Genomic DNA, 17738 nt, shown 5'->3' with positions numbered 1-17738 from the left:
GTCACTGGTATTGTAGCTTTGGCTGCTACACCACAGAGCCCTGCACCTGCACAGCTTACAGCTTGCACTCATTTCTGAGGCTGAAGGAAAGACACTAGTGTTTTTAATATGAAAGAGGCGCATTTATTCAGTAACAATGTGGAAAATAATCACACGTGATAAAACGCTTTGTGTGAAGTAAGATTAGGGATAAAACAAATATGAATAATATAATTTTATTTTATGTACATGTTTAAAAGGAGGTGAATAAAACTATAAAATACACAATGACAAGTAAAAGACCCATTATAAACACAATAATACTCAAAAGTATTTCATAACAGGAGAAAAACAGATACAATAGTTGGGTGACAGTCACACTACAATACACATACCCACACACACACACACACACACACACACACACATTCATTAATTGCTCCTTCTTTTACAAAGACTGAGTTGTGAAGATTCAGTAATGTGGGTTTCCATAAACTAAACCTTGGTAAAATAATGACATTCCCTTGTTTTATAAATTAGTGGGGTTTTTTATTTAAAAAGGTGGATTCGAGATCAATTTTCATGATTGTAGCTTTAAAAAACAGACTGAAGGATCACTAATTTTGAGGCTAATGCAGAGTATGACGTGTACTGGTCCTTGTATACTGGAGTATGACGTGTACTGGACCTTGTATACTGGAGTATGACGTGTACTGGTCCTTGTATACTGGAGTATGACGTGTACTGGACCTTGTGTACTGGAGTATGACGTGTACTGGACATCTTCATTCTTATATTACAATCTCATCTTATAAATAATTCCAAACCTTTAAAGCGGATTAACTCAAAGCTTTAATTTCTGAAGCCGAAAGATTGTTAATGTTGAAATGTCCTGAGAGTCTGTTTTTTAGGACGTAATTAATTAATGACTGATGTGTGTGGACCCAGTTATATCTGTATTAGTCCAGGTGTTCATGTGCACAGACATCTGCTGAAAGAAAAGTCCACCATTCTGAAATGGAAACTTATGCAAATTCAGTTTTCATTTGAACATTTAAAAGGATTATATTATTGTTTTCACACTTTTCTTTTTTTTTTTTTTAACTCAGTGGAATACATCTGATTCAAATGAACTGTACAAAGATACAAACAACTCACATCTACAATGACCTGGAAATGAATGTCTTTCCGCACTCAGTGTCTGAACTATTGGCGATTTCTTTTTTTATATATATAAAAAATATAAAATATTTCAAATGCAATATTCTAAGTTCAGATACAAATGTGGAAATGACCACTAGTCTACCTTAGAGGTGAGATACAGCAGGAGGACAAGAAGACTGTACATATAGAAAAGATTTAAAAATGGACCTCTAGAACATCCACGTCATGAGAGCGTGCAGCCAACCCACGCCTCAAGCACTTCACGTAGACTGGAAGTCCTTCCGTTTGGTGTATGGGATGGGAACAGGTGCTGGGAACTTTTCCTCAGTCACATCACCAGTGTCAACTATGAGATGTTCTTTCTAAATCAACTTTGAGTTGTTCATTAGAATTCAACTTTCAGTTATTAGTTCTAATTCAACTTTCAGTTATTATAATTCAACTTTGAGTAGTTCATTCTAATTCAACTTTGAGTTATTAGTTCTAATTCAATTTTGAGTTATCTGTTCCCTTGTTCTAGTCTGCCTGATTCCTAAGCTAACTGACCTGTGGGGAGGGAGGCACTGACCAGCTCTTCTTAAACATACATGACGGGTTACTGCCCCAATGCTGCTCTTGCAGGTGCTGTGAGCTGGACTTTGTCTGCGAGTGGAATAAATATATCAGACTTGTTTTCTAGGGCTTGGATACACCAAGGAACAGCAAGATGTTTGTTGTTAAGAGTTCATGAAAAAGGTACAACAGCTGCTAGTTCAATGACCCACAACCAGACCAAGGTCATGACCCAGGCAGGAGTGAATTTGAATTTACTCCTGTAAACTGTTTTCTGGGTTTAGTGGCGGACCCTTCTGACAAGGCTACAAAAGTCCAGGATTGTTACAACATTTCACAACTGCATCAGAGAAAGACCTATGTGGTAACATCCACACGCGCACACACACACCCACACACACAAACATCCACACATGCACGCACACACACACACACACACACACACACACACATATATATACATACTCATGTGCACTCACACATGCACAAACACACACGCATGCACGCGTGTCCACACACACACACCCTTTTTCCCAGTAATGCAGCCAGTATTTATTGTCATTCTTTCCTGTGACCTCTGGTACCATCCACAGATGCCCATTGGCTGGTTTCCAGGATACACTGCGTAACCCTAGCAACGCCTCAGTGGACAAAAGTTCTATTGCTTTTCTTCCGGCAATGTGGCTCATTAAACGAGCGGTGGGGCATTAAACGGGGGGTGGGGGTGGAAGATGGGGGGGGTTGGCTAATACTGTTGCCCTTGACACTTTCTTTGCTTTGTTATTTACATATGGCGATGGGCAAAAAGAGATGGAGGAGTAAAGGGGAGAGGTGGAGGAGTAGAGGAAAGAGGTGGAGGTGGAGAGGTGAAGGAGTAGAGGAGAGGTGGAGAGGTGAAGGAGTAAGGAGAAAGGTGGAGGAAGAGAGAGGTGGAGGAGTAGAGGAGAGAGGTGGAGAGGTGGAAGAGTAAGGAGAGAGGTGGAGGAGTAGAGGAGAGAGGTGGAGGTGGAGAGGTGGAGGAGTAAGGAGAGAGGTGGAGGAGGAGAGGTGGAGGAGTAGAGAGAGGTGGAGGTGGAGAGGTGGAAGAGTAGAGGAGAGGTGGAGAGGTGGAGGAGTAGAGGAGAGAGGTGGAGGAGGAGAGAGGTGGAGAGGTAGAGGATGAGAGGAGAGAGGTGGAGGTGGAGAGGTGGAGGAGTAAGGAGAAAGGTGGAGGAAGAGAGGTGGAGGAGTAGAGGAGAGAGGTGGAGGAGAGAGGTGGAGGTGGAGAGGTGGAGGAGTAGAGGAGAGAGGTGGAGAGGTGGAAAAGTAAGGAGAGAGGTGGAGGAGTAGAGGAGAGAGGTGGAGGTGGAGAGGTGGAGGAGTAAGGAGAGAGGTGGAAGAGGAGAGGTGGAGGAGTAGAGAGAGGTGGAGAAGTAGAGGAGAGAGGTAGAGGAGGAGAGAGGTTGGGAGGTGGAGGAGGAGAGGACAGAGGTGGAGGTGGAGAGGTGGAAGAGTAAAGAGAGAGGTGGAGGAGTAGAGGAGAGAGGTGGAGGTGGAGGAGTAGAGAGAGGTGGAGGTGGATAGGTGGAATGAGTAGAGGAGAGGTGGAGGAAATAGAGGAGAGAGGTGGAGGAGGAGAGAGGTGGAGAGGTGGAGGAGGAGAGGAGAGAGGTGGAGGTGGAGAGGTGGAGGAGTAAGGAGAAAGGTGGAGGAGTAGAGGAGAGAGGTGGAGAGGTGGAGGAGAGAGGTGGAGGTGGAGAGGTGGAGGAGTAGAGGAGAGAGGTGGAGAGGTGGAAAAGTAAGGAGAGAGGTGGAGGAGTAGAGGAGAGAGGTGGAGGTGGAGAGGTGGAGGAGTAAGGAGAGAGGTGGAAGAGGAGAGGTGGAGGAGTAGAGAGAGGTGGAGAAGTAGAGGAGAGCGGTAGAGGAGGAGAGAGGTTGGGAGGTGGAGGAGGAGAAGACAGAGGTGGAGGTGGAGAGGTGGAGGAGTAGAGGAGAGAGGTGGAGAAGTAGAGGAGAGAGGTGGAGGTGGAGAGGTAGAGGAGTAGAGGATAGAGGTGGAGAGACAGCATTTAATCAGCATGGTCCATCTGTAATCATTCTCTCCTCTATCACTCTTCTCTCCTCTATCACTCTTCTCTATCTCCATTTCTCTTTTTTATCAGCTCTTCATTTCATCTCAGTTTGGCACTAATAATGTAATAATGGCAAAACACATCACACGATGGAACAGTACAAAATACAGCATGAGTGTGTGTGTGTGTGTGCACACGAGTGTGTGTGTGTTTGCGCATGTGTGTGTGTTTGTGAGTGAGTGTGTGTGTGTGTGTGTGTGTGAGTGTGAGCGAGTGAGTGTGTGTGCGTTTGTGTGTGTGTTTGCGCATGTGTGTGTGTGTGTGAGTGTGTGTGCGCGTGTGTGTGTGTGTGTGTGAGTGAGTGTGTGTGTGCGAGTGTGTGTGTGTGCGCGCACGAGTGTGTGTGTGTGTATGCGAGTGAGTGTATGTGTGTGTGTGTGTGTGTGTGTGTGTTTGCGCATGTGTGTGTGTGTGTGTGCGAGTGTGCGAGTGTGTTTGGATTAATCATTTTGGCTACTGTTGTGGCGTGATGTGTCACATTTAAATATGGGTACAGTATGTTTTTTCTTTCTTTTTTCGAGTGCTCAGTGAGAGAGTGTGTGTGTGTGTGTGTGTGTGTGTCCATTACACTCTCATACGTGCGTCTGCATTCTCTGTGTGTGTCTTTGAGAGAATTCTGTGGGCGGGGATGAATAGGAGAAACGCGTGGAGCTCCCATACTTCCCTAATCCAGCATCTTGCCCTGCCCCTTGACTGGGTCCCACCCCCTGTCCTGTAGGATACATCTCATAGGCTGGACCTTCCTCCAGTGGTGGAGCAAATCCTAGCCTGTACTGTGCATACTGGGCTGTGCTTGGATATCCATAGGTGTCGTAAGCAAGCTGATTGGTTGATTCCAGCAGGCCACATTCCCTGGAATAGTCTGTGGTCTGAGGTACTGGTTTGGGCGGGGCTTGGCTCTGTTTCGTCCTGGCGATGGTGTTGAAGTGTGCATAGGTGCTGTGAGCAATCCGCGATGAAGGGCGGGGCTCGTAGCGGCCGATGGGGGCGGGGTTAATGTTGGTTACTGGGCCTGTTGCCGAGGCAGACACGGAGGCGGGGTTTGGTGGCCGGAACTCCTGGTAGAGTATTGCGCGGGAGACAGGACGAGCTTCATCGTGCGTCGTCGCACGGACGTTGTAATAACCATTAGTGGGGTCCTGTAAAAACACAAATGTGTGGGAATGTGAGGGTGATATCTGGAGTGTATGGGAATGTGAGGGTGATATCTGGAGTGTATGGGAACGTGAGGGTGATATCTGGAGTGTATGGGAACGTGAGGGTGATATCTGTAGTATATGGGAATGTGAGGGTGATATCTGGAGTGTATGGGAACGTGAGGGTGATATCTGGAGTGTATGGGAATGTGAGGGTGATATCTGTAGTATATGGGAATGTGAGGGTGATATCTGGAGTGTATGGGAACGTGAGGGTGATATCTGGAGTGTATGGGAATGTGAGGGTGATATTTGTGTGGGTGTGGGTGGGTGTAAGTCTAACCTTGAGCTCATACTCCTCCCTGGTCTCCTGCGTTTCAGGCCGCGTGTCCTGCTTCACCTCACCCTCTTCTTTGAAAGGCTGAGTGGAGGGAGAGAGGGAGACAGAGGGAAGAAACTAAACCATGGAAACCCACCGAACACACAGAGGAGAGGGAGAGGAGGAGAGAAGAGAGGAAAACACCATCAGCGTGATCATCAGAAGGGAAAGAAGGCGGGAACTCCCTCCCACGTCTGATCTGAAACTGTAGTTCCCACCATCTCTAAACCAGTGTAGTTCCCACCATCTCTAAACCAGTGTAGTTCCCACCATTTCTAAACCACTGTAGTTGCTACCATCTCTAAACCAGTGTAGTCCACACCATCTCTAAACCAGTGTAGTTTTCCCACCATCTCTAAACCAGTGTAGTTCCCACCATCTATAAACCAGTGTAGTTCTCACCATCTCTAAACCAGTGTAGTCCACACCATCTCTAAACCAGTGTAGTTTTCCCACCATCTCTAAACCAGTGTAGTTCCCACCATCTCTAAACCAGTGTAGTTCCCACCATTTCTAAACCACTGCAGTTGCTACCATCTCTAAACCAGTGTAGTCCCCACCATCTCTAAACCAGTGTAGTTTTCCCACCATCTCTAAACCAGTGTAGTTCCCACCATCTATAAACCAGTGTAGTTCTCACCATCTCTAATCCAGTGTAGTTCCCACCATCTCTAAACCAGTGTAATTCTCACCATCTCTAAACCAGTGTAGTTCCCACCATCTATATACCACTGTAGTTCCCACCATCTCTAAACCAGTGTAGTTCCCACCATCTCTAAAACACTGTAGTTCCTACCATCTCTAAACCACTGTAGTTCCCACCATCTATATACCACTGTAGTTCCCACCATCTCTAAACCACTGTAGTTCCCACCATCTCTAAAACACTGCAGTTCCCACCATCTCTAAAACACTGCAGTTCCCACCATCTTTAAACCAGTGTAGGTCTCACCATCTCTAAACCAGTGTAGTTCCCACCATCTATAAACCAGTGCAGTTCTCACCATCTCTAATCCAGTGTAGTTCCCACCATCTCTAAACCACTGTAGTTCCTACCATCTCTAAACCACTGTACAGTAAACCTTTTAAGATCTTAACAATATAAACTTGTATTAAATTTAATTTGTCTTGTAGTTGTATTTAGTTTATTATTAATAGTTCTAGACTGCATTCTTTCCTTAAATGAATAAACATTCCTCTATTCTGTTTGTAGCATATGGTCAAGTATCATACATAATAAATTAGGTTTCCCTGTAGTTGGAAAGAATTATAATTCTTATTAACATGAAACATTCTTCTGATGAATAAAGAACCAGAATGAATCACAATGAGAATCACAATGAAGAATCATAATGAAGAATCATAATGAATCATAATGAAGAATCACATTGAAGAATCATAATGAAGAATCATAATGTCTGTGTCTTAGATCACTGCTGAATGATCGCAGTAAGATTGTCTGGAGTCAGTGCTTTTCTGTTCTTTTCTAAATACAGGAAGAGATGAAATTGTGTGTGGTAATTCGTCACAATATACATGCAGTGGACAGGAAGCAGAAAAAGTAGACATTTAGTGTACAATAATCATACAAAATGTTGAGGACTTTTAGTGTAGAATAATCATATAAAAGGTTCGGGACTTTTAGTGTAGAATAATCATACATACTGCATGCCAGTATGTTACATGGTAAACCCGTGTTAGTTGATTTGGTTCAGTCTGTTCTCTCCAGCACTGTCCCTGCAGATCTGCTCCAGTGCCCAGTTCAGTTCTGACCCACATCTAATATGTCCAGCTCTGAAACTCAGACTGTACTCTGCATCTCCTAAAGAAGGCTGTGTACTGGACAAGTTGCACTGGATAAGTGAAACTCTTTAGGGTGAGTAATCTCCAGGGGCAGGGCTTGACCCCTGACCCCACCACTACAGGGTTGGACCCCTGACCCCACCTCTGCAGGGATGGTTGCATCTGCTCTGTTCTGGGCTGTCTTGCTCTCTCTTCCTCCAACCACCCAGAGGTTTTTCCAGGCTTGTGCTACACCCACTACAGGAGCAGGTCTCCAAACACTCCAACCACTGTCCGGGGCGATAAGGATCTGACAGCTTCTGTGTGCTGTCCTGATCCACACACACAAGGGAGGCCAGTCTCTTTACTGACTGTTGACCATTCTTACAGGACTGGGCCGTGCTGAGGTTTAAGGAGTGAATAACGGGAACTGATCACAGGGCATCTCAGAGCACTCGTGATCTGTAAAACCTCAGCTTCCCTTCTGAGGAAACCAGGATTTCGTCCAATTAAGCATTTATTCGGGAGTTTGGAAGAAGAGTCAACTCCAGTTTCTGCCACAGAGTGCTCATTGCCTTTACCATGCGTGTTGCCGTGGAAACGCTGGCAGTGTCTTCCTCCATGCTGGGCGTCTCCTTGTTGACCGTCTCAACCTTGATGTCAGGTTTTAGTGCGACCCCACGACGACCTGGAAACAAAAGAAAAATGTCCCAGTGAAACTCTGATTATTATATAGCTGATATATCATATTATTATTACTGCGCTTCTGAATTAAGACCTTCAGGGACTTTTTTCAATGGACATAGTACTACCAGTACATCACCAGTACACCACTACACCACCACTACACTGCCACTACCACCATGCTGGGTTGAGAACCAGCCATGTATGCAGAGATCAACAGAAAGTGACTCCACAGACAGATAATAACAGTAATGACAACAGCATTAAAACCAAATAATAAGTAAGTTTATCATCACCTGACCAGCGCATTCCACTCTTAATGTATTCATTTTCCAATTCTAAATTCTCTGCACATTCTAACAGTAGGACGTAAAAATGTTCTCTAAACTCACAGAAGTGTGCGTGGTAATTCTGCAGTGACTGCAGGTACTAGGTGGTATTTGCACTGTTCTCCCACCACTGATTGGCTAAATCTGAACTACGGCACTGTTCTTCATTACCGGACTGAGTGTGTAAGACAGAGCAGACCAGGAGGTTGAAGTTCTCACCCCAGCCTTGCCTACAGCAGTAACTACGCTCGACTGTTTTAATTTTCCCTGATTATTTCCACAAGGTGGCAGTATCACTCCACAAAGGAAGTGGAGACATTCAGATGGGCTCAGTGTGGATCACTGTAAACTAATAACAGTGTTTGGACCTCTGGACCACTCAGGCTAATATAAACGTGTCCGACTTTCTCTAAAGGCTTGAGTGTGGGACAGACACAGTGATACACACACACACCTTCCTTTCGCTGGCGGTGCAGGTAGTATGCCAGTGAGATCAGGAAGAGAATTAACAGGATGGAGGATCCGACTGTTCCACCCGCGATTATTCCCACAGGCACCATGTCTGGAACACAACCATGAAGGTCAGGGGCTACACAGCACAGAACACATGCGTCCAGTACAGCATGGGACGTGATTAGTCCCGTATTCGGGACGTGATTAGTCCCGTATTCGGGCGTGATTAGTCCCGTATTTTTGTACATTGTTTCATACACATGGCCTACTGTAGTTATGGTTGTGGGGGGGTTGGGAGGTGTACTGAAGGTGAAAACCCCAGACATCATACAAATGTTTACATTTACATTTACCACATTTAGCAGATGCCCTTATGCAGAGTGACTTACAAAAGTGCTTTGTCATATACTTATATGTGAAAAATACATATAAGATCAATATTAGACAACAATAAGTACAATAAACAATAAGTACTAGAGTTTCAGTTAGTCAGAAAAATGTGGTCAGAAAAAATCTTGAATGATCGTGATCGGTGATCACTTAAACCTGTGATGAAATCAAATCGTAGAAAAACAACAGTAGAACTCAGGGATGTTTAATAGTGAAAGTAAGAGCATTTCCACACACACAATGTGAAGGGAACTCAAGGGATTGGGACTAAACAGCTGTGTAGCCTTAAAATAACCACTTGTCAGTGAGGCTAACTGGCAAAAACAGCTTCAATTTGATAGGGAGCATAAAGATTGGACTCTGGAGCAATGGAAGAAGGTCATGTGGTCTGATGAGTCCAGATTTACCCTGTTCCAGAGAGGCGGCTGAAGTGATGCACCCATCATGCCTAGTGCCTACTGTACAAGCCTGTGGGGGTAGTGCTAAGATCTGGGGTTACTGCAGTTGGGCAGGTCTAGGTTCAGCAACGTTATGTGCCCAAAGAATGAGGTCAGCTGACTACCTGAATATACTGAATGACCAGGTTATTCCATCAATCGATTTTTTCTTCCCTGATGGCACGGGCATATTCCAAGATGACAATGCCAGGATTCGTCGGCTCAGATTGTGAAAGAGTGGATCAGGGAGCATGAGACATTATTTTCACACATGGATTGGCCACCACAGAGCCCAGACCTGAACCCCACTGAGAATCTTTGGGATGTGCTGGAGTGGTCCAAATCTACCATCTTCAATGGAAAAATTAATGCAACTCTGGACAGAAATAAATGTTGTGAACTGCAGAAGCTTGTGGAAACGATGCCACAGCGAATGCATGCCGTAATCAAAGCTAAAGGCAGTCCAACGAAATTAGAGTTTAGAGATGGTGGGAACTAGAGTGGTTTAGAGTGTGAGATCTTTTTTTTGGCCAGGCAGTGTAGATATGTAGTCTTTGCATGTGTGTACTGATATTCACGTGCTGTTGTTTTGTTTTGCTTGTGTACCGATGTTCATGTGGTGTAGTGCTGTTTTGCATGTGTGTACAGACGTTCTCGTGCAGCAGATGTTTAGTGTGTGTGTACAGACGTTCTCGTGCAGTAGTTGTTTAGTGTGTGTGTACAGACGTTCTCGTGCAGTAGTGATGTTTTGCGTGTGTGTACCGACGTTCTTGTGCTGTAGTGCTGTTTTGCGTGTGTACTGATGTTCTCGTGCTGTTTTGCATGTGTGTACCGACGTTCTCATGCTGTAGTTGTGTTTTGCGTGTCTCGTCTCTGCGAGCTGTGGACGAGTGACCCTGGACAAGTTCTTCAGTGCTGTCTGCTGTGCCCACGCCTCCAACACTCTCCTTCATGCAGTGAATCTTCAGGGGTCATGGGGGTCAGGCCCAGATGCCTGCAGACAGCAGGACTACTACCACCAGAACTGATCTAATAGATACGTTTAATTTTAATTTCTACTTTTGTTGTTAAAAGTACAAACAGCTTTGCTGCTTCCAAAGAGTTCACTGCTCTGCTTGGGCTAAGCACACCATTTCCATGGAAAAACGCAATACATATGCAAACATAAATCAGAACACGTCTGATACATGAAACACGTCAGATACGTTAAATACGTCTGATATGTTAAACACGTCCAAATACTGCCTGTCGTGACATTGTTGACAATGTGGCCACGTGAGAATCTTGATTGTCCATAACAGCTTGACTCAAGCGAAGTCTAAACTAAAGCGGTGTGTAAATTAACACAGGGGGCACTAGAGAGCAGGGACAGGCCTCAGCTACAGGCTCAACATTGACGGCAGAAACCTGAGGTCTTAAATAACAGAGAGAACAGAAAGGTTAAACAACGAACAGGTGCGTGTGTGTGCGTGTGAGTGTGTGTGTGTGTGTAGGTGCATGTGTGTGTGTGGGTGTGTGTGCGTACGTGTGTATGTGTCTATGTGCGTATGGGTGTATGTGTGTGTGTAGGTGCGTGTGTGTGTATGTGTGTGTGTGTGTGTGTAGGGGGGTGTGTGTGTGTGTGTGTGAGTGTGTGTTTATGTGTAGGTGCATGCGTGTGTGTGTGTGTGGGGGTGTGTGTGTGTGTGTGTGAGTGTGTGTTTGTGTGTAGGTGCATGTGTCTGTGTATGTGTGTGTGTGTACTTGTGTGTGTGCGTACATGTGTATATATGTGTGTGTGTGTGTGTGTATGTGTGTATGGGTGTATGTGTGTGTAGGTGCATGTGTGTGTGTGTGTTTGTGTGTGTGTGTAATCTCACCTGTCTCTGCTAATGTGATGATCATTGTTCCTGGACCAAAGGAATTCCAGGCAGTGCAGTTGTACGTGGACTGGAAGTCAGACTCCATGACATTGTTGATGGTGAGTGTGGAGAGTACAGCGCCCCCTTGTGGCAAAGGTTTACTCTGCTCTACTGTGTACCTCTCCAGGAGGGTGCCTCTCTCTTTCTCCCACACGTTCTCCTTCCAAGCCCACACCTACAACACACACACACACACACTTTGGGAACACACTAAAGACTTCAGAAGGGTCTTTTTGTATTTATAATGAGTGGAAGCAGATAAGTTTATGGAAAAAAGCACAGCCATAAAAGATGCACATTCCCTGTCTGTGTCCCTAAAGCTCCAGACAGACGGGAGGACAGAATGAAGGACAAAAACACTCCTCCCTCCCTCTCCCTCGTTCAGTTCACATTTAAGAGATTTCATATTTCATAAGGTCAGTGTCTGTGCATTAAGAGATATTCAGTGATGTCATGTCTCAGTATCTAGAGAGCAATCAAAGGTAGGATGGAGAGAACAGACAGTGCCATAAGGAGAGAGGGAGAGAGAGAGAGAGAGAGAGAGAGAGAGAGAGGGAGAGAGAGAGAGAGAAAGAGGGAGAGACAGAGACAGAGGGAGGGAGAGAGAGAGAGACAGCGAGAGAGAGAGGGAGAGAGAGAGAGAGAGGGAGAGAGAGAGAGAGGGAGAGAGAGAGGAGGAGCGAGTGGGGCGGTGAGCAGAGCTGAATAGTAATGCTGGCTTGTGTGTTTTTTCGTTTATTTAAGGAGAAAGAGAAGAAAAGCACAGGCAGAATGAGAAAAGGATGGAGACAGACCACCAACACCACCTTCACCAGCAGCACCATCATCATCATCACTGTGAGTTTTAGTTTCACAGTCCCAACGTTCCAAATAGTTGATTTCACTTTACAGTCTGATGTAGTTTGGGATTTGTTGGTAAAGCAGTGTTGGTGAGAGGCTGGTGTGTGTGTGTGTGTGTGTGTGTGTGTGTGTGTGTGTGAGAGAGAGAGAGTGTGAGTGTGTGTGTTACTAGTTGTGTTCTCTCTTTCTCTCTCCGTTTCATTCTGTCTGGAGGTCTGTTATGACCTTTATCTCACTACACATTCTGTCTGTTTTTTTTCTTCCAAGATTCTTTGTTCTGACAATAAAACATCACATCAGTCTCCTTCAGTGTAAAACAGCAACATTTGCTTTGAGAATGTCCGTGTGTGTGTGTGTGTGTGGAAGTGAGGGTGTGTGTGTGTGTGTGTGTGTGCGCGCGTGCATATGTGTGTGTGTACGCGTGTGTGTGTGTGTTGGTGTGTGTGTGTGGACTCACTATTTTATCAGGGGGAGGGGTGCTGGCGATATAACACCTGACATCTCCTCTCTCCCCTCTGACGGCGTACTGGACTGGATCACTTGAAATGATCGGCGGTCCTGCCAACATAACCATACACGTATTACATATATTACACAATCATACAACAGAAACACATTTTATGGTGAGTGTGTGTGTGTGTGTGTGTGTGTGTGTGTGTATGTGTGTGCATGCATTTGTGTGTGTGCATGTTGCACTGACCGTTGACCGTGAGTGTGACCTCTGTCTCTCCAACCCCAATCCTGGGCACGATGGCTTTACACACGTACTGGCCTGCATCTGCCTGACTCACTGACTTCAAATACAGCTGGTTATTGTTACTGAGAACCTGAGAGAGAGAGGGAAAGGGAGAGAGAGAAAGAGAGAGAGAAAGAGAGAGAGAAAGAGAGGAACAAAGAGAAACTGAACACTACACTTGGGCATAATGCTTCATTCACCCGTGTGTAACACTACATAACACTTCCTTACACTATAACCCCCGTGTGTAACACTACATAACACTAAGCCATGATAATTTAATTGCAGTATAATGTTTGAGGTCTAAGCTCACTTCTTTATATGCTATTCACATTTACCACAAAATTTAAATGAATTGAAAACAAAACTCCTTAACTGAAAAAATAATCTGTTTATTGTGTCATAGTTTTTATTGTACGGTTTAGGATGTGGTATGTAGTGTTTAGGGTGTAGTATGTAGGGTTTAGGGTGTAGTATGTAGTGTTTAGGGTGTAGTAGGTAGGGTGTAGTATGTACGGTTTAGGGTGTAGTAGGTAGGGTGTAGTATGTAGGGGTTAGGGTGTAGTAGGTAGGGTGTAGTATGTAGTGTTTAGGGTGTAGTAGGTAGGGTGTAGTATGTACGGTTTAGGGTGTAGTAGGTAGGGTGTAGTATGTAGGGGTTAGGGTGTAGTAGGTAGGGTGTAGTATGTAGGAGTTAGGGTGTAGTAAGTAGGGTGTAGTATGTAGGGTTTAGGGTGTAGTATGTAGGGGTTAGGGTGTAGTAGGTAGGGTGTAGTATGTAGGGGTTAGGGTGTAGCAGGTAGGGTGTAGTATGTAGGGGTTAGGGTGTAGCAGCTAGGGTTTAGTATGTAGGGGTTAGGGTGTAGTAGGTAGGGTGTAGTATGTAGGGGTTAGGGTGTAGCAGGTAGGGTGTAGTATGTAGGCTTTAGGGTGTAGCAGGTAGGGTGTAGTATGTAGGGGTTAGGGTATAGTAGGTAGGGTGTAGTATGTAGGGTTTAGGGTGTAGTATGTAGGGGTTAGGGTGTAGCAGGTAGGGTGTAGTATGTAGGGGTTAGGGTGTAGCAGGTAGGGTGTAGTATGTAGGGGTTAGGGTGTAGTAGGTAGGGTGTAGTATGTAGGGGTTAGGGTGTAGTAGGTAGGGTGTAGTATGTAGGGGTTAGGGTGTAGCAGGTAGGGTGTAGTATGTAGGGGTTAGGGTGTAGCAGGTAGGGTGTAGTATGTAGGGGTTAGGGTGTAGCAGGTAGGGTGTAGTATGTAGGGGTTAGGGTGTAGCAGGTAGGGTGTAGTATGTAGGGGTTAGGGTGTAGCAGGTAGGGTGTAGTATGTAGGGGTTAGGGTGTAGCAGGTAGGGTGTAGTATGTAGGGGTTAGGGTGTAGTAGGTAGGGTGTAGTATGTAGGGGTTAGGGTGTAGTAGGTAGGGTGTAGTATGTAGGGGTTAGGGTGTAGCAGGTAGGGTGTAGTATGTAGGGGTTAGGGTGTAGCAGGTAGGGTGTAGTATGTAGGGGTTAGGGTGTAGCAGGTAGGGTGTAGTATGTAGGGGTTAGGGTGTAGCAGGTAGGGTGTAGTATGTAGGGGTTAGGGTGTAGCAGGTAGGGTGTAGTATGTAGGGGTTAGGGTGTAGTAGGTAGGGTGTAGTATGTAGGGGTTAGGGTGTAGCAGGTAGGGTGTAGTATGTAGGGGTTAGGGTGTAACAGGTAGGGTGTAGTATGTAGGGGTTAGGGTGTAGTTTGTAGGGTGTAGTATGTAGGGGTTAGGGTGTAAGTACACTCACCATACTGGAGCCCTTCTTGGTCCAGGTGAGGGTGAGAGGGGGATTTCCTGCCCATTTACAGTTCAGTGTGACATCAGACTCCACATCTACCGTCACTGGTCGGGGCTCCACCACCAGGATTGGACCGACTGATAAAGGGGCGGGGCGGGGGGGGGGGGGGGCATTGGAGGAGAGAGACGCTGAATACTGACATCCACTGAGTGGTTGGGGGGGTTGTTGATGGAAGGAGTGAAGGAGAAAAGAAGTGGAAGAGTGGAAGAACACACCCTACAACAGACCTCTCCATATCTAACACACCCTACAACAGACCTCTCCATATCTAACACACCCTACAACAGACCTCTCCATATCTAACACACCCTACAACAGACCTCTCCATATCTAACACACCCTACAACAGACCTCTCCATATCTAACACACCCTACAACAGACCTCTCCATATCTAACACACCCTACAACAGACCTCTCCATATCTAACACACCCTACAACAGACCTCTCCATATCTAACACACCCTACAACAGACCTCTCCATATCTAACACACCCTACAACAGACCTCTCCATATCTAACACACCCTACAACAGAGCTCTCCATATCTAACACACCCTATAACAGAGCTCTCCATATCTAACACAGCCTATAACAGAGCTCTCCATATCTAACACACCCTATAACAGACCTCTCCATATCTAACTCACCCTACAACAGACCTCTCCATATCTAACACACCCTACAACAGACCTCTCCATATCTAACACACCCTACAACAGACCTCTCCATATCTAACACACCCTACAACAGACCTCTCCATATCTAACACACCCTACAACAGACCTCTCCATATCTAACACACCCTACAACAGACCTCTCCATATCTAACACACCCTACAACAGACCTCTCCATATCTAACACACCCTACAACAGACCTCTCCATATCTAACACACCCTACAACAGACCTCTCCATATCTAACACACCCTACAACAGACCTCTCCATATCTAACACACCCTACAACAGACCTCTCCATATCTAACACACCCTACAACAGACCTCTCCATATCTAACACACCCTACAACAGAGCTCTCCATATCTAACACACCCTATAACAGAGCTCTCCATATCTAACACAGCCTATAACAGAGCTCTCCATATCTAACACACCCTATAACAGACCTCTCCATATCTAACTCACCCTACAACAGACCTCTCCATATCTAACACACCCTACAACAGACCTCTCCATATCTAACACACCCTACAACAGACCTCTCCATATCTAACACACCCTACAACAGACCTCTCCATATCTAACACACCCTATAACAGACCTCTCCATATCTAACACACCCTACAACAGACCTCTCCATATCTAACACACCCTACAACAGACCTCTCCATATCTAACACACCCTACAACAGACCTCTCCATATCTAACACAGCCTATAACAGAGCTCTCCATATCTAACACAGCCTATAACAGAGCTCTCCATATCTAACACAGCCTACAACAGACCTCTCCATATCTAACACACCCTACAACAGACTTCTCCATATCTAACACACCCTATAACAGACCTCTCCATATCTAACACACCCTATAACAGACCTCTCCATATCTAACACACCCTACAACAGACCTCTCCATATCTAACACACCCTACAACAGACCTCTCCATATCTAACACACCCTACAACAGACCTCTCCATATCTAACACACACTATCACATACCTTTCTATATGTATCACACCCTATAACATAAATGTCTATATCTAACCCTGACAGACCTCTCTAACACACAGTTCATTTCTCACACCAATCTCGCGTTGCAGTGAGTCCCAGGTGTGTGCGGGTTCCTTGTCTGGGTTTGGACACATTGTGTGGTCTCCTAATGTCACATGAAGGAGTGTTTTATCCAGACACTCACACCAGCTCTTCAGCAGTCTACACGCACAGGCCAAAGCTGCTTCTGTTACAATGCCAGCAAATGTTAGGAAAAATAATACCAAATGAAAATGAATTTTACTGGATTCACTTAACATGTTTAGAATTTCAATGATCTGAACTGACAGAAGGAGAGATGGATGAACGGATGGACAGATGGACGGATGGGTAAACCGATGTGTAGAGGGGGGGGTGCATACAGTGGACGTCGACCAGGATGCTAACGTTGGTGCTGCCCACAGCGTTGAACACCTGACAGGAAACGGGCTCAGTGAAGAAGGAGTGGTCTGCTGTCGTCACAAACACACTCTCCCTCGCACCCTCCAGAATAACGCCGCCTTTAGCCCACCTGCAACACACACACACACACAAACACACACTCACAGAGTTAATACACACTCTCCCTCGCACCCTCCAGAATAACGCCGCCTTTAGCCCACCTGCAACACGCACACACACACACACACACTCACAGAGTTAATACACACTCTCCCTCGCACCCTCCAGAATAACGCCGCCTTTAGCCCACCTGCAACACGCACACACACACACACACACTCACAGAGTTAATACACACTCTCCCTCGCACCCTCCAGAATAACGCCGCCTTTAGCCCACCTGCAACACACACACACACACACACTCACAGAGTTAATACACACTCTCCCTCGCACCCTCCAGAATAACGCCGCTTTTAGCCCACCTGCAACACACACACACACACAAACACACACTCACAGAGTTAATACACACTCTCCCTCGCACCCTCCAGAATAACGCCGCCTTTAGCCCACCTGCAACACACACAAACACACACACACACTCACAGAGTTAATACACACTCTCCCTCGCACCCTCCAGAATAACGCCGCCTTTAGCCCACCTGCAACACACACACACACACAAACACACACTCACAGAGTTAATACACACTCTCCCTCGCACCCTCCAGAATAACGCCGCCTTTAGCCCACCTGCAACACACACACACACACAAACACACACTCACAGAGTTAATACACACTCTCCCTCGCACCCTCCAGAATAACGCCGCCTTTAACCCACCTGCAACACACACACACACTCACAGAGTTAATACACACTCTCCATCGCACCCTCCAGAATAATGCCGCCTTTAGCCCACC

The 17738-nt window shown here is 45.8% G+C and overlaps 1 protein-coding gene and 1 long non-coding RNA gene across 3 annotated transcripts in view; both read right to left on the bottom strand.

Moving 5' to 3' along the window:
- Window positions 1–199: 199 nt before the first annotated feature.
- Window positions 200–2112, bottom strand: LOC118241730. The gene is made up of 2 exons (XR_004776332.1): window positions 730–2112; window positions 200–667 (listed from the first exon to the last, which is right to left on the bottom strand). It is a non-coding gene; the product is annotated as an uncharacterized LOC118241730 (long non-coding RNA).
- A 2075-nt stretch (window positions 2113–4187) lies between these two features.
- The window catches only part of kirrel1b (kirre like nephrin family adhesion molecule 1b), a 58080-nt gene continuing 44529 nt past the window's right edge, over window positions 4188–17738 (bottom strand). The window contains exons 7-15 of one of the 2 annotated variants that reach the window (XM_035528433.1): window positions 16794–16942; window positions 14646–14773; window positions 12838–12964; window positions 12595–12695; window positions 11256–11472; window positions 8571–8678; window positions 7685–7791; window positions 5286–5399; window positions 4188–4945 (exon numbers count right to left, since the gene is read on the bottom strand). In XM_035528433.1, coding sequence (XP_035384326.1) covers window positions 4379–4945; window positions 5286–5399; window positions 7685–7791; window positions 8571–8678; window positions 11256–11472; window positions 12595–12695; window positions 12838–12964; window positions 14646–14773; window positions 16794–16942 — 1618 coding nt within the window. In that variant the 3' untranslated portion in view covers window positions 4188–4378. The remainder of the gene's footprint in view (window positions 4946–5285; window positions 5400–7684; window positions 7792–8570; window positions 8679–11255; window positions 11473–12594; window positions 12696–12837; window positions 12965–14645; window positions 14774–16793; window positions 16943–17738) is intronic. The other variant, XM_035528434.1, reaches the window with a different exon arrangement.

Source organism: Electrophorus electricus, chromosome 7 (assembly GCF_013358815.1).
Source record: "Electrophorus electricus isolate fEleEle1 chromosome 7, fEleEle1.pri, whole genome shotgun sequence".
Lineage (NCBI taxonomy): Eukaryota > Metazoa > Chordata > Actinopteri > Gymnotiformes > Gymnotidae > Electrophorus > Electrophorus electricus.
The sequence above is the reverse complement of the archived record's forward strand: the minus strand, read 5'-3'. Positions and strand labels throughout refer to the sequence as shown.